The 17,786-nt window shown below is 32.0% G+C and overlaps 3 protein-coding genes across 3 annotated transcripts in view; 1 reads left to right on the top strand and 2 right to left on the bottom strand.

The window, feature by feature from the left end:
• Positions 1-2,222: 2,222 nt before the first annotated feature.
• On the top strand, positions 2,223-4,225 carry HELRODRAFT_172621 (hypothetical protein; the record flags this gene model as incomplete). Its single annotated transcript, XM_009019284.1, has 6 exons — positions 2,223-2,343; positions 2,629-2,756; positions 2,911-2,991; positions 3,164-3,236; positions 3,567-3,727; positions 4,118-4,225. The coding sequence occupies 6 exons, from the start codon at positions 2,223-2,225 to the stop codon at positions 4,223-4,225; spliced, it is 672 nt and encodes a 223-aa protein (XP_009017532.1).
• An 8,167-nt stretch (positions 4,226-12,392) lies between these two features.
• HELRODRAFT_172619 (hypothetical protein) lies at positions 12,393-14,139 on the bottom strand (the record flags this gene model as incomplete). Its single annotated transcript, XM_009019283.1, has 3 exons — positions 12,393-12,479; positions 12,534-12,754; positions 13,728-14,139. The coding sequence occupies 3 exons, from the start codon at positions 14,137-14,139 to the stop codon at positions 12,393-12,395; spliced, it is 720 nt and encodes a 239-aa protein (XP_009017531.1).
• A 298-nt stretch (positions 14,140-14,437) lies between these two features.
• Positions 14,438-17,786, bottom strand: part of HELRODRAFT_172618 (hypothetical protein) — a gene marked incomplete at both ends in the record, with an annotated part of 9,872 nt that continues 6,523 nt past the window's right edge. The window contains 6 exons of the mRNA XM_009019282.1: positions 14,438-14,518; positions 14,578-15,465; positions 15,915-16,128; positions 16,194-16,645; positions 17,107-17,192; positions 17,590-17,714. Coding sequence (XP_009017530.1) covers positions 14,438-14,518; positions 14,578-15,465; positions 15,915-16,128; positions 16,194-16,645; positions 17,107-17,192; positions 17,590-17,714 — 1,846 coding nt within the window. The remainder of the gene's footprint in view (positions 14,519-14,577; positions 15,466-15,914; positions 16,129-16,193; positions 16,646-17,106; positions 17,193-17,589; positions 17,715-17,786) is intronic.

Raw genomic sequence — 17,786 nt, 5'->3', positions numbered from 1 at the left:
TGGTTAAAAGAATTAATTAGTTAAATAATTAATTTGTGTGAATATTGAGAAAAATTAAAGCAAAATGTTTTATTTGCAAAAATTTGTTGTGGATGTTTCAAATGAATAAGAAATGATCTGATTAGCTTGTAAATTTTATTCCATTTCATTTCATTTCGTCTCGTGTTGTCCCGTCTCATCTCACTCTATTTTCATCTCGTTTATCGATTTAATTTTTTCTAAAGAAAATTTTTTATTTCTTTTATTAGTTCGGTGATAAAGACACAGAAGTGAAGAAGTTTGTCAACCTTCTGAAAATTCATCTTAGTACGAGCAGCAGTAGCAGCAACAACAACATCCGCAGCAGTATTAGTAGTAGTAGCAGCAGCAGTACCAGTAGTAGCAACAGTATTAGTGTAAATTCTTTAAAAAAGTTATAGCTTGCGGTCGGAACGGAACGGAACACATGTCTGATGCAAAGTGAAATTTACATGACATGCAAACAAAATTATCGATCTGAATTTTGAAAAATTCAAATGAATACATTATTTGTTTTCAAGCTTCGGGAGCTTTTATTTTCAGCAAATAATGTTACTAATTTATACAAACTTTATTAAAGGTTCTGCAAAGAATATAGAATAATTTATTGAAACTAAAACCGACAAAAGTAAGAAAAAATTTGAAAAAAAAGCTAAACTAAAGAACGAAAACATTTTATTCAAACTAACTGAGAGAAAACTTCAAAAATAAATTGATTAAACAGCACTAAGATGAAACAATTTTGTGGAGGCCACTATAATAATTGTACAATGCAAATAGATAGAAACAAACAAAAAAAATCAAAATCTGACACTATATGTCAGGTTTCAGATTTCTATGGGAGGATGGGATTTTTTCTAATTATCTATTACGTTAAATATTAACGTAACACAAACCGTAATAATAGTATCAAAATTTAACTTTTACAAAATATATGCCTGGTAGCCCAGTAGTGAAATAGTTAAGACGCCTGGCACTTCTTGGAGACCTTCACGTTTAACATGTGATCCGTGAACAATGAAAATTGCAAAAAAGAAACCTCTCAAATAAACATTTTTAAAAATCAGAAAACTAACTAACTGTAGCAGTCAGAACTCCTGTCTGATAGAATTCAAAATTTACATTACATGCAAGCAAAACTATCGATCTTTAAAATTTGAATAATTCAAATGAAATACGCTCCTGTAAAAAATTTGGTTGGTAAAGTTTCAATTTTTTAGGTTTTCGGGCCTATGTTTAGAAATACTATTAAATTAAACATGTTTTATTAAAGATTGAACAAAAAATTAAATTAGAAATCTTTATAATTGAAATCATAAAAAAGATGGATTTATAAAATAAACAAAAAATTATGTTAAAGAAAAATTTTTTGGGGCCATTTTACCCAAAATATACCGAACCGCTGACAAAATTTCTATTTAAAATGGGCTCCAAAGAGTAAATTTCGAATATTTTCGACACCGAAAAATTACTCTCGAAGCCAAGTATGAAATTTTTAAAATTATTTTTGAAGATAATTTTTTTGAAAGATTTAAAAACTTTATCCACATTCTTTATTCATAATCAATAATAACTTTTATAACTATTTAATATACAATTAACAAAATTTTGTACTCAGAAAGATGAAGATGGAGTTTGTGTTTGCGCTAGCCATCTTTGGTAAATCAACACCACACTTAAACTTTTATTAACTATTTATCTGAAAAATCACTCATTTAAATAGAATATTTAATCAAATTTGGGGTTACATTTTTAAACTAATCAACAGATTAACCGAAAAAAATTTATTTTAACAACTTTCGATGAGAATTTTAATTTTTTTATAATTTTAAAATTTTTATCAAACACAAATTTCATTATTTTTTAATCCCAGGTAGTTCTGTTTCGCGTGTCAGAAGCACGTATACAGAGGAGGAGAGGAATTTTAGTAAATTAAATTTTCAATACCCACAGTTTATAAATTCATATTTTTCTTTCTTTTTCACACACACGCGTCCTTGCTCACATCCACTAACATATATTCTATCTCTCAAACTCACCTGCATACAAACATACTCAGTCACACACTTTGATACTCAATTCTTGGTTTCACTCTCTAAAAACACACACGCACGCACACACAGACTCACACAGACACACGCACGTACCCACCAGATGACGATGAGTATCTCAGAAAGTCAGAAGGAAATTGCAGAGATGGAAATATGCAGTCCCCGATTGACATCACTGACTACGAAAAAGTCGACGTTAGTGCAGTCGAATCATGGAGTGTTAAGGAAGGAATTACAACCGTACCTATGCGTGCCTTCATCGCTTATGATCGTCGTAAGAGAATATCAATGAATAAAAAATTAAATTTCGACTTTTTTGTTTTAGTAAGAATCAAGTTTTGGAACGATTTGATGATTTTTTGAGTAGATAAACTCATTGAAATGGAAAACTTAGGTTTTTGGCCTCTCTAATCTAGGCTTTAATTGTTCACCCAAACTCATACACACACCACACGCACACACGCACACAAACAAACACACCACACGCACACAAACAAACAAACACACTTACACGCAGAAACTTAAATTATATAAAATGATAACGCAAACCCTGAGACAGTAAACTTCTACTCCATGTACAACCCAAATGATCATGTCAACGTACACGAGTATGGAAAATACTTCAATAAGATTGAATTCAAGTGGCCAAGCGAACATACGCTTGATGGCAAATCGTATCCATTTCAAGTAGGAACAAACTATTTTATAAAAAGTTAATATATCGTTCTTTCATATGATCGCCATATGTTCTTCCTCTAAGCTAAATTTTTTTATTAAATAAATTTCAACTAAATATGTTTTGGAAGAAATTTTATTTATTTCAAATTCATTTTTCTGTCAGATGTCAATAATCTACGTGAATGCCGTTTTTTCTGACAGAATTAGTGTCGATAAAAGCATCATAAACGTGATTTTTGCCGAAGTAAATTTTATTTTTTTAACTCTAAATTTTTTAATTAATTAGCCAATTACATTACCTACTCATTTACTTAATTATTCAATTAGTTAATTAACTAATCGGTAGTTATGATTATTTGTAAAAGTTTTTTTTTGCTATAAAGTTAAATTAAACGTCGTTATCTTTTTACGATGAGGTTGGCAACAGAGCTCATCACGAAGTTCAAAAATTTGTTGATGAGTTGCCAAAAATTAGTCCCTACAGAAGCTGTGAGTTTTGAGCATTCGATTTTTGAAAAAAAATCAGTTGAAAATTTAATTACAATTCGCAATAAGCTGCATGTGTTTTAGTTCCTACAAAGTTGAGTGATTGGTTGATTGGTCGACTGGCTGGTCCATTGATTGAGTAATTGCTTGGCGAATAAATGATTGAATAACTGAAAAATTAAAAGATTGTTTGAACAGTCAATTGATCGAATTAAATTTTCATTAAATTATCTTTTAAAAAATAGTTTCTGCACGATAAAAATTCCATTATAACTGTTTATAAAAAAATGGATCTAACGCCACCAATTACAAAATGAACCGCACACACAACAGCTGATGACTTGCGTGAGTTGAATATGACCTTAACCTTGAGTGATCTTTTTCCGGAAAACAAATCCTTCTTCCAATATAAGGGTAGTGGCACGACCCGATCCTGTCCTGAAAATGTGGACACCAGGGTATACAAACACCCCATTTATATTTCTCAAGAACAGGTGTGGTTATTAATTTTATATGGATCGATGGTGCAATGGTGAAAATGCTTGGCTCTGCTGTCGTAGTGACCAATTTCGAAAGCAAGTTAAACCTCGGCATATCACGTGTTATGCGTTGATTTCATGTACACATACATAAGCTGCGTGTTTGTTGTTAGAACCTTTAAAAAAAAGAATTGTAAAATAATGTCTGAATGTTATATATAATACATTACACAACTATTTATAAATTATATACAGATATATAGAAAGCTCAATTATATTTAATTCACTGATTACTGAAAAAATCAACCACTTAACCAGTTAATTTACATCACCATGCAACAAATTGAATTAATAAGATTTAAATAGAAAAGTCAAACGAAAAATTTGATAAAAAATAATTTCTAGTTGGATAGTTTCAAAAGGCTGAAGAAAAGCGATGGAACTCTGATGGAAACCAGCCGAAATGAACTGAAAGAGCCGAATGGAAGAAAAATAGTATACGTGGAAATTTAAACTTTTTTTTGTTTAATGAATACGTTGAAATATTGAGCAAAATTTAATTTAAAATTTATTGTTGTCTTAATTAAAAAACATTTTTAATTTTTAAAACAAAATTTGTTTTATTTTGGTTAATAAAATACTAGCATTTATTTAAATTCATTTTCATTATCGCATGATTTTTTTAAATACGGTGTAATGGCTAAGACATCTGGTCATGCTCGTGTGTTTTAAGATAACATTTTATATTTCAGTTTTGTTAAACTTATATGGCGACAACTTCAATAGGAAAGATTTCATTTTTAACAATTATAACAACATACGCTCTTAAACATGACAGTTTCAAAATTCCTGCAATATACGATCATCTAGCATTAGTAACTTTAGTAAATTAACTAACTAGTTGTGGCGGATCAAAACTTTTATTTACGACCAATTTCATGCCACTCCAAACTCAAACATTGCCCTTGTTCTCACAAAATCTTTGATATATTTTAAGTTTATTGGTATTGATCTGAATTCTGCCATTTTTAATTTCAATTTATTTCCATCAGTGAGTTTTTGGGTCTTTTTTCATCAAAATTTGTCACTAAGAAAACATATATTATTTTATCAGTCTTCTCGATAACTTGGTCATTGTCATAACATTATATTCGGAATTATGGTGCCCACACTCACTTGTACTACATTTGAACATATATATTACTTAGATGGCTATTATCGATTCTGGTTTACTAGTGCAGTCGTTGTTCATCACAAGAAATGACGTCCTTTGGTTGGAGTAGTATTCGCAATTTATAAATGTTTGTAAGATATCGAAACCGCGTTTCAGTAAAAAAAAATTTTTAATTTTAATTCTAATTTTATAAATATTAAATATTTTTTAAGATAAAATAAAAACTATCGCCAAAACTATAACTCGTGTTATATGCTAATTTTCAACTAAAAAATGTTTATTCCGTGCTAATTTAATTATATATTATAATTTTAATTCTCTTTAACTTTACACTAATGCTACGCAAGACATTTGGTAATGATAGGCTCTAAAAAATATTAATTATTTACCACATAAAATTACATGTCATACCTATAAAATATATACACACATACAAACTGCATACACATATAAACACAAAAACTTACAAATCACACGACATATATTTTAAAAAGTAACGGTCCTAAATGGAATCCCGTGGCACAACGCTGTCTAAATAATAATATGAGATAATGAATAATCAAGATAAATAATAAAGCGCAATTTGACCATTGCAACGGTTATGACAGTATAAATAAACTGTTTGTAACATTTCAACTAGCAATATATGTATGATCAGTTGACCGGTTGATTAATGATTGATTGAGTTTTCAAATTTTGCCTTGAGTTGACTTAATTTTTTATTATTAATGCATTATTTTTTTTTTTTGATTGAACATTATTTGATTTTGAAACTTGATTTAATGTGTTGTAATAATTAAATGTTCAGCATCGTTTCGTGTTTCACTTAGCTAGTAACAAACTTGAACAAGGATCGACCAACTGACGGAGAAGAGGCCGTTAAAAAGCGCGCAGTTCAAGGAAGAACTCTGAACTCTTGAAAATGTGCAATACTCGAAAACAAACCTTTTCCTATGCAAAAAAATGGACTCAGAAAAATAAACAAAATGATGCATGCACAATTTATTCCTTCACAGAAAAAACAACCAATTCAAAAAATAATTAATTGTAAACATACGGCAATTACCATATACATCATAGATATTATACCCTGAGTCTTTTATTTCGTATCCTTTCTTAGTTTTTCCAACTTTTTTTCTAATATTATTATCTCCTTTTCAACGTCTTTTTCTACCTCCTTTGCTTTTAAGTAATTAATTGCCTCGAAGAGATCATCAAGGTCTTGTTTATTTAATACAACTTTGTCGTCAGGCAGAGTATTGGCGGAGTTTGCAGAAATGATGGAGGAGATGATGAGGATAGCGAAATAAAAGGAAAAGAAAAAAGATTCACTCTTTGTAAATAGCATCTTGTTGAAATTTGTAAGTGTATGTTGTTTCTGCTGTTGGCGTTTGTTTTTTAACCTGAAAGATTAATTGTTAAATTTTTAGGATCAACTTTCAGTTTTTGATTTTTATTTCTAAAGCGATGTAAATGAACGAAAATTTCTTATATAAAATTTATTATGTATTCATTAAAAAGGTTATTATTGTTGCCAAGAACGGATAATTTAAATATTTGAACACCGTCATTCATTGCAAATTTTTCATAAATTTAATAGAATATTTCGCTTTTCTGGTGGTTAAAAAATACAACAATAACCTGAATTAAAATTAAATAAGACGATTACTTAAAAAAAACTCTAACAAACTTGATAACATTTTAATAAATAAAGTTGTTTAGGATTACCTGGACGACGATGAGCTCTCGAATGGCAGTGTCTACCCGCAGATTTGTAACATTTATAAAACCTGAAACCATTTGCATATATGCCTCGTCATATTCATCATATTCAAATTTAAAAAATTTGAATATCTCACTATGTTTCTCTCCCACACACACACACACACACACACACACACACACACACACACACAAACACACACACACAAACAAAAACGTACACGCGCACGTACGCTGTGTACAGTGGATTTCACAGATTTAACGTGGCCAAAAATTCAGTTTCGGCTAAACATAATATACCTACTGAGCAGCTCTAAAAACGAATGATCGGACGCACATATAACTTTGATAACATTCTATTCCTCATTCAACATCATTTCACTCAATTTATTTTTTCTTATCGATCACTTAACTGACATACTTAGCCATTGACTAGTCTATTAATAAATTATTTTATTTGCCTTTTTAAATTAATTTTAATTAATTTTATTTTCCATACAATTCGTTCTTAAACAGTTTCTTCTTAGTTACTCATTTTTTTGATTTCATTTTAAACAATCGCCTATATCGAATTCTGATTTTTTTAAAAATAATAAAAAAAACATTGAAAAAATTTTTTTTAAACTTTTTGATGAGTGCAAATGCAAATGAGTTTCATGTTAATTTTTGGCAGCATATGTTTCTCGCATGTGAGTTCGTGAAAAATGAAGTGTAAATCTAATGCTCACATTTGAATAAACAAATGCACATATTTGGCTGGTTTATTGGTTGGTTGGTTGGTTGATTGATTTGTTTCTTTATTCGTTCGTTCGTTCATCCATCCTTTCCGTCCCGCAATCACCGAAGAAAGTATGTCTATATTTCTTTTATTTATTAAATACACATTTTATGTATACCATTTTTATTATTATTATCCTTTCCGTTAGTATTTAACAAAGCACAATTTATATATATATACGAATGAAATTTATATACACGTGGCAAGTGTGTAAAAACTTTCATTTTAAAAAAACAAACAGCGTTTTTTGTATGCTTTTGTAATTAGGCATGTATGCATCTCTGGGTCTATAACACTTTGTTATAGTTGGAATGTGGTGATATTGAACAAATAAAACAAGGACTTCACAAATGTTATTTGTTGTTGACCGTGATTCAAATGTTTCTAATTTCTAATTTCTCTCGAAACACGTTCAAGAAATAACTCAAGGGAATATTTTTTATTGAATAAACTCATACAGTTGATAAACAAATAAATATAATTAAACACATGCAGATGTATGTAGATAAATAAATATATGCAATGTGTTGCTGACGATTGTTCAACTTTTAAAGTTAACTTATGCATAACAAGCATACGTCGATAGTGGCTGGATGGATGAGCAATTACTTAGACATCCTCTTCATCTCTACGGCCTCTTATGGTATTTTTCAGCACCTTTTTTTCTTCTTCCTTCTTAACATCCTTCTTCTACTTACTTGCCTTCGTCGTTATCGAGGACAAGTTCATTTGGAAAAACATTTAGGTTTTCCAGTGCCGATAGTATCACTTGGGACGTTAGCAAAATCAATTTTCAAATTTTTTTTGCTGGTTTAGTTTCATTCTTTTTTAATTTTTTTAGAGAAATTGGCGTACTACAGAAGTTTAAAATTTTGTTTGATGAACGCGAATAATGTCGTAACAATGTAAAAATTATTCTACGATCAACAGAGTGCTTTGCGGCAAGATATATTTTAATATTTATTATTTTCGCTTATAATCAACTCAGTTATTTTTACTGAAAATATCATTAAATTAAAATTATAAACGTGACAAAAAATGTTCTCTTGATCATCGGAGCTAATAACTTTTTAAAATAGATGAACGATTTGCATTATTGAAAACACGGTTTATTCAAAAAAAATTTCAGTAGTGTTGAAATTCGAATATTTCAACGTAAAACTGATAAAATGAGAAGTTATTTTAAAACAACAATAATTCTTATGGCAGCACCTGCTTTTTAAATGGCAGTACAACTAAATCTGATTTCAAATGACTTATATGTTTTGAGTAAAAATAAATATTCGTTGTAAGTCCCATTTGTCAGTGGAAATTAAAATACAATAAAAACATTCTCAATGGTATTAATAAAATTAATATTGAAAACATTTATCAAATTTACCACGAATGAATCACTAGTTCCACACTTATCCCAACACACACACACACGCACACACACACACACACGCACACACACACACACACATACAAACAAATTATAAAATGTCATTTGAATATTTTCAGATTTGTTTAAATAACAAAGTTGTGATGAACATATTTTTTAAATAATTTTTTGAACTGTGTGAACATTTTGTGAGACACCCGGTTCTGTATTAAAGTAAAGATTCAACAAGCAAAAATGATTTCATATATGAATATTTTGAATTTTATTTCTGAAATTGATATAAACTTTTTTGGGGATTGTTCAGTTATTTTAAAAATTTAAGAGTGCATCAAAATTATAAAAAAAGTTTCACACAGAAGTGAAACATTTTCAAAGTGAAAACTTTTGTAATTTGTAAAACTGAATAATAAAATTAACTATAATTAACTAAACAATAAATAATGGAAACTGGAAACTGTAGTTGACATTGACAGAAATTTTTATTTAGTAATAAGTTTAAAAAAATTACATCCCAAATTCGCTATTTCGTCAAGCGCCTGTGCTTTTGGCCTTCTATTCCTCATCATCTTTGTTTTTGATTTTAGATGACAAACGCGCTCCAAATAATTCTGAAAAAGGTTAAAAAATAAAATATTAATCATTATAAATTAATTAAAATCAATTGTTTAAATATTTTAATAATTGTTATAAAAGAGTTAAAGTATACAAATGAATGGTAACACTTTCTATCAACTTTACCCTTAATTTGTAAATGAAACATTTATTATATTATCTACATTTAGGGTTTGCTCCCTCAATCAATCAATCAATCAATGATCCTTTTTTGTCCATCAAGAGACCGTCAAGGGATGGTGTACATCTAAGCACTTTTCACTTTTATATTTTCCTTTTTTTTTCCAAAAAACTTTTCTATCCTAGGCCAGTTTTATTGAATTCAGAATACCAACAAAAGTCCATTCATTAATGTCATCTATCCATTTTTTTGCAGGTCTACTAATTTTTTTCTTCCAATCTCTTTTCCTCGTTAGTACCTTCTTAATCAATCTGTCTTCTCTCATTCTACAAATGTGTCCAAAAATTTTTTCTCTGACTTTGTCATATACACTTTTCTGTCTTCCAAGCTGATTTTTGATAGTTTCATTCTTTACTTTCCGCCTCCAACTGATTCCCAACAAATTTCGGTAACACTTCATCTCAAATGCTTCCAATCTGTCTTTGTCTCTTTTCTTTATTGTCCATGTCTCACATGCATAGAGCAAGCTTGGAAAAACGCAAGATTCTATCATTCTCAACTTTGTTTTCATAGATATATTTCCACTTTTCCATATTAGCTTCAATGATGCGAACATTCCACGGGCTATTGCTACTCTTCTGTCAATTTCTTTGGTGCAGTTGTTGTCACAGTTTATAAGACTGCCAAGATACACAAACCGGTCTACTTGTTCGAGTTTTTCTGATTCTATCTGAAATTCCGCCTTGTTTCCGCCTTTTCCCGTAATCATCACCTTCGTTTTGTCTTTTTTAATATGCAACCCGTGATCTTTTCCACCAACATGTGTTTGTTAAACTAGTTTCTGTAGACCTTTTTCACTAAAAGCTAGAAAGTCTATATCGTCTGCAAACCTGAGATTCTTGACAGTTCTCCTTCCTATGTCAATTCCACCCAATTCCGAATTTTCCATTTTTTCTATTGCTCTTTCTAGCAGTGCTATGAATAGTATTGGTGATATTGGATCGCCCTGTCTCCTTCCAATGTCTGCCTTTATCCAATACACAAGTTCTGTACCTATTATTCCCGACATTTTTGATTTTTCATAAAATCTTTTCAGTACTTTGACCAGCTTTACTGATGTCCCCAGACTTTCTAATGTTACCTACAAACCTTTATGCCAGACAGAATCAAACGCTCTCTAAAATCAACAAAGCAATGGTAAATTGTCTGACCGCTACTTTTTGCACTCTCCATCAGCAGTCTCAACATCAGATCGTGCTTATGTCCTTTCTGAAGCCTGCTTGTTCTTCATGCAAATGTTGCTCTATGACCTTTTCCAGTCGTTCTTTTCAAAATTAGTGCAATTGATCTGTAGTTATTACAGTCTTTTTGGTCTCCCTTTTTTGGCAGCATAACCAGAACTGACTTGCACCATTCTTCTGGCCACTTTCCGCTTTCTCAAATTTCTTGACAGAATGTGTAAATTTCTTTATACACGACTTGTCCTCCTGCTCTTATCAGTTCTATCGGAATACCATCCTTCCCTGTATTTTTGTTGTTCTTCATTTTACTAATTGCTCTTGTAATTTCTTCTCTCGTTATTTGATTTTCTTCTTCATTGATTATTTTTCTGCTTTTCAAAATTTCAAGCGTTTCTTTTTTGTATGTGTTTTTGTCTGTGAATAAGTCTTTAAAATATTCAGTCTATCTATCCATAATCTATTTACTTTCTGTTAGGATTTTTCCGGTTTTATCTTTAATAATCTTTGACTTATTTTTCTGTTTTCCTTTTAACTGTTTAACCAACTGGTACGCCTCTCTTGTCTTGTTTTGCCCAATCATCGTCTCTATCTTTTCACATTTACCATTAATCCATCTCTTTTTATCTACTCTAGCACTCTTTTTTTATTTTTTGACAGACTTCTTTGTATTTCATCTTATTTTCTTCTCTCTGTCTTTTTGTCATTTTCAAACTTCTTTTTTCTTCTACAAGGTTCCATGTTTCATCGCTTATCCACGGTTTTATTTTGTTCATTTTGATTTTACAACTTTCACCTGCTGCTTTGAGAATTTTTTCTAAGCTGCTAACTTGTAATTGGCTGCTGAGTCCAATTTATGTTAGATTTTATTTTTTACATTCTCCATCTGCTTCATCATTTTTGTGTTGTATCTCACTTTCCTAATGCTTTCTCCCATTTTAAGCTATTTGTTTTGTCTTCATGGTGACGTTGCATAAGAAAAGGCGATGATCTGATCTAATTTTTGCACTTGGGAAAGCTCTACATTGGGTGTCAAATTTTATCCATTTCGATTCTATCAGTATTAAATCTATCATGTTCATTGTTTTTCCGTCTGGTAACGCCCAAGTACATTTGTTGTTGTTTCGCTTCTTTGTGTTTGTGACATACAATTGTTGGTCTTTCACAAACTCTAGTAACCTTTCCCTTCTATCATTTCTATCTCCTACGCCATATCATTTTTTTTTATTATTATTCTTTGAAAATCAGGATCTGACAGACGCAGAAACTGTAACAACATGCAAGGCAGTGAAACAAAATTAAACAAATAAGTGAGAAAATAAATACAAAAAGTGAGGAAGAGAAATGATAAAACATGAAAATAAAATATGTTAGAATAAAATAAATAATAATAAGACAAATAAAAGAAAAGTAATTGACGATGGAATATAAAATGAAGTAACGGCAAATTGATAGACTAGATGATGACTTAGTGGGTTAGTCAGGTGATCGATAGATAAAGGCTAGGCCTGTGTGTGAAAAAGTTTAATGATTATTAATATATTTGGTGACTTATTAATAGACTAAATGATGACTTAGTGAGTTAGTGAGGTGATCGATAAAAGTGATGTGATCAATAAGTAAAAACTAGTTCAGTAATGATGAAGTTTTCTTAAGTGCTAATATTTTTGAGGTGTCTTGTGATGAAGGTCTTTTCCTGGTATGTAGATTGTGCGGCGACTTGATATTTATGTTTGCGCTGACGAAGGTTGTGTGTTGTAGTTTTGATTGGTGGTAGTAGAGGATGGATGACGTGGTTGTTGTTATTTTCTATTTTCTTGAACAGCCTTGAATCGAGTGTGTTGAATATCTGAGTGATGGTAGGATATGATGCAGGTAGGTAGTTGCAGCGAATTAATTTTTTGATGAGAGATTGTAGCTGCTGAAGTTGTTGTTGCGTGGCAAAACCAGACCAGGAGGGAGCTGCATATTTGATGCGTGATATGATGAGTGATGTCGAATAATTTGATGCCTCTGAGACCATGTGAACGGAGTGTTTTGAGTGCGTGAAATGTTTGAAAGCCTTTTGTGATGATGTAATTGATATGAGGTGCTATATTGAGTGTGGAGGTGAATGTGATGCCTAATATTTTTAGTTGATTTGTGCGAGTAATTGATGGGTGTTCAGGAGGTAATGTTATTTTTTTACGGCTATTGTGAATGATGAGTTCAAATGATTTATTGAGATTAAGTGAAAGATTGCATCGTTTTGACCATGTAGTTAATGGGTCGAGTTCTGATTGGATGGTGTTTGAGCTAGATGATGGGATGATAAGGTAGGTGTCGTCAGCGTATTTGATGATTTGATTTGAGCTATGGAAAGTTTTGAGAGTAGAAGCGTTGATGATGAAGGTAGATGGGCCAAGGACAGAACCTTGAACTACGCTAGAGTTAATAGGTAGAGTAGATGAAAGAGTAGAGCTAAAAAGAGTAGAATGACTCCTATTAGATAGGAAATTAATTATGATATTGTAAATGTTGTCAGGTAATGGAAGAGAAGCTAACATATTTGAAAGTGAGAAGTGATTGAGAGTGTCAAAAGCTTTAGAGAAATCAAGGGCAATAAGATGAACATAATTATTATTTTTAAGGAAAGATGTTATTGTGGAAGTAAGAGAGATGATAGCGGATGTAGATGAGCCTGTTGGTCGAAATGCGAACTGGTCTTGTAATAGTGGTTTGATGGATGGATGGTTAAAACATGGATAGATGAATGACCTAACGATGAATTTTTCTAGAATACGTGAAAGAATGGTGGTGATAGATATTGGGCGATAATCTATTGGTGATGATGGGTGTTTTGTTTTAGGAATTGGATGGATTGTGCTGGATTTCCATTGTGATGGGATGAATGAGTGAATTAAGCAGTGATTGTAGAGTGAACATAAGGTGCTGAAGATGAATGGTGCGATGATTTGTAGAAACCATGCTGGTAGGCCGTCTGGACCTGTACCGGATGGGCAAGCCTTCGTTAGCATGTGGAGGACGGAGTATGGTGTAAATTGTTGGTGTTGATGACTATTGATTGCAGTAGCTTTTGTTGGTGGAATTTTGTAGGACTGGTCGGTTGACATGGAAGCAAAGTGGGCGTTGAGTGTGTTGGCATCAATATGCTGCACGGTTGATGTGTTGAGTGATTTCTCAGAGCCTCTAATCTTGTTAACTTGTTCCCACATGGCTTCGCTTTCACGCTTACTATTAGTGAATGTTTTTGAATTGAAGTTGATAATGAGTTTATTGATGTATTTGGTGATCGCTGCGGCTTTGAGGGTGGATCCTAATCTCATGAGTTTATTTTTTTGGCAAAGTAAAAATTTGATGAATGGGCTGATAAATGGGGGGTCTGATGATCTAAGCATGATGTTTGATGCTGGGTAGTACCTACTGTAAGTTTAATTGATGATTTTATAGAATTTATCAAAACAATGTTGCAAAAAATTGGCAATAGAGTTAGCTGAGATAGTATTACTGTTAATATTGTTATTATTATTATTATTATCATTGGCACTAATGTTAATATTATTTATATTGTTACAATTATTATCACTATTACTATTATTAACATGGTAAATTTTATTATTATCAAGATTAATTGTATTATTGTTAGAAATTGCTAGCGAAGAATGGTCGGTGTTGGTGATGTTGAAGTCGAATATATTATTGAAGTTGATGTTGTTGAGATATTGAAAGCAGGCAATACTCTGTGAAGGATGACGTCGGCGAAATGAGATGGTTTTTCTAGTGGTGTTGTTTCTTGATGTTGAGTTAGTTGGTGGAGGTGGAGGAGCAGCAACCACCTCAAGATAATGTGTTGAAACGTGCGACCTGTAAGTGAAAGTGATATCCAGGTTTCCATTAATCCCATATATTCTGTCAAGGTTGAGACCTTGGTGGGTGGGACACCAGAATATAGGGTGTAGACCTGTTTGAAGGATGGAATGATGGTCGAGTTGATTGAAGTCACCCCCAATGATGAGTTTTGAGTCGCTCCCCAGCGCAGTGTTAGAGAGTTCATCGATGTAACACATCATGGTGGAGACTTCATATGATGGATGATTAGGAGGATGATAGATGGCACAGATGATGTATGGTTCACTGTCAATAATGCACTTGAGACAAAGGGTTTCCAGTGTATCATTGACAGCATTAGGTGGAACGATGTGAATTTGAGATGAGATGGATGACTTCAAATAGATGACAACGCCACCTCCACGCCGCCTGCCAGGGCGGTCTTTTCTGAAGGGTGTGTAGCCATCTATTCCGATCAAACCATCAGGGTGATCTGGCTTAAGCCATGACTCGGTGATGATGATGATGTCGGGGTGTAGATGATATACGTCACATCTTAAATGCTCAATAGCATGTGGCTTGACAATGCTAAAGACATTCAAGATATAAATGGTGGGTGGTAGATGACATAGGATGATTTTGGCGGGGTTGTAAGTCGGGGTGAATTTGATGTTGATGAGATTGGGATGATTTGGTGAGAGGCGTCGATTGGGGTGGTTGCATCTCTTACGAGTTGATGAGACTACCACTGGTATTGCTGATGACGAATTGGTGCAAGATAGATGGGCTGGGGGTGTTGATGTTGAAGTTGAGGTTGTTGTGGATTGCTGTAGATTGTTGTAAATTGCTGTAGCGATTGAGGTAGATGGTATTGATGTAGAGGTTGTTGTAGATATCTGTAGTGATTGATGTTGGCCCGGGGGTGTTGAAGTTGAAGTTGATGTTGTTGAGATTGCTGTTGCTGTAGAATGATGTTGCGAATGAAGAAAAGTGGAGAGGCGTTGGTGATGATCTGGGTTCCAAATTTTGTTGAGAAAGAAAGTTTTTCTTAGCGATCTTTTGATGGCGAATTTATCCGGTAGAAAATCAAGCCGTTGTTTGTTGGCGAGTGTATTGGATCATTTGATTGAGGTGTGAGCGATAATTAGTAGCCAAAAGTATTATAGCAACAAAAACTTTAGCGAATTTTTTTTAAAACATTGACAAAAAAAAGTAAATTATTAATTATTGATTTATTAGTGAAAATAAGCAAAAACTTAGTTAAAACGGAGAATTTAGAAAATTTAGAAATTGAACATTCAAAAACACGATGTCGGGTAAACCATAGACATCGCAAAAAAAAAACCATAACTTCTTCAAATTCAATATTGTCACTTCCAATTTTAGCATTCCAGTCCACAACAATGATCTTAACATCTTTCTTTGGTAATGTTGTCATAGTTTGTTTCAGTTGTTTGTAGAACGTTTCAACTTCATCATACAAATGATTTGTAGTTGGAGCATAAGCAACTATCACAATAATATCTCTTGGATATCCTTTGAATCTGGCATACATCAACCTGTCATTTACGGGATTGTATTTAATTAATGCTTTTCTTGCTTTTTCTCCAAGAATTATTCTTACTCCATAAATATGCTCGGTTTCTGTGCCTGGCCATAACAGTTTTCCTTTCTCCAATTCTCCACTTCCACATCTAACTTCAAACAAACCAACCACATCATATCTAAACCTCTCAAGCTCTTTTTCAGCATCGCATATGTTCCAGCTTGCCGCAGTGACCTCACATTCCAAAATCCAACTGTGAATTTTATCTTCATTTCACCTCTTTCGGACTCAGTAACAAACTTTTCTTTGTAGCTCTTAGTCCCCAAAGCTGCAATGCGGTCCTTGTTGTCCCGGGTGACGACAGAGCCGGTATGATTATTAGCTGTTGTGTTTACCATCGTGTTTGTAGCGTTTTTAAAACAGTATAGCAAGCTCCTGCAAGCCGGACTTGGGACCGGCACAGAACTCTGCTGGATTGCAGTCCCAGTGGTTGAGTTGTTTTGCTCTCTAGTGTAGTTAAATTTTACTTTCTGTTTTGTTTCAACATTTTTGTCATTCAACAACATTAAATTTTTTTATGATAAACATTTTTAAATTATTCAAAAATGTTTTTTTTTATTAAAATTGTAATAATCAATCTAGCAGCACGAAAGAGAAATTTTTATTTAAATACGAATAAATTTTTAGACAAAGAAATCAAACTGACATCAAAAAGAATAGATCATGGAAACATGATATTATATAATTATTATATTATTATTATTAAACTATTATCATATTATTATTATTAATATTATTTTATTAATATATTATTATTATATTGTTGTTATATGATATGAACTAAGTCTTATAACGTCATGCCTCCACGCCTTGTTTCTAATTAATTGATTAATAAATAAAATTAAATGAATTTTTGTGAATAAAATGGAATAAAAAAATTAATTATTTAATTAGTTAGTTACTAAATTATTAAAAGTTCAAAATGATTAACTGGACACCAACTTATGATCACTCCAATTAGCACTAAAAAGAATAGAACCACTGCTAGGATTATCCATAATGTACCGAACCATTGGGCTGTCGTTGATGATGTTGGTGAAGATGATAGTGATAAGGTTGGTGATTGATGATGATAAGATTAGTGGTGATGATAATGGTGTTGGTCAAGATGATGATGTTGGTCAAGATGATGACGTTGGTCAAGATGATAATGATATGGTGATTTAGGCGATGATGAAAACTTTAGATATCACAATAACGATAACAGCGTTTAAGGTGTTGAGATAATTTTAAGAAGCCTAATAAGGCAAGTGATGATAAAGAATATCTACAAAAAAGAATCTTAATGAAAGTGATATATATATATATATATATATATATATATATATATATATATATATATATATAGTGATAGATTGATGACAATGATGAAAATGACAATTTTGATGATGATAAAGTTAAAAAGGAAGCAAACTTTTGACAACCATCCTACAATAGAGAGTAGATGACTCGGTAGGTCCAATGCCTATCCACACAGTACCATTTGGGATGCCGAAGATGTACCTTAACGTTAATATCATTGATATAATGATGATGGAGCTGATGATGTTGATGAGGTTAGTGCAGCAGTGAGAATGAGATTGTTCCTTACTGTGATGATGACGATAATGA

This window comes from Helobdella robusta, assembly GCF_000326865.2.
Source record: "Helobdella robusta unplaced genomic scaffold HELROscaffold_24, whole genome shotgun sequence".
Lineage (NCBI taxonomy): Eukaryota > Metazoa > Annelida > Clitellata > Rhynchobdellida > Glossiphoniidae > Helobdella > Helobdella robusta.
This window is presented reverse-complemented; position numbering and strand designations above follow the sequence as displayed.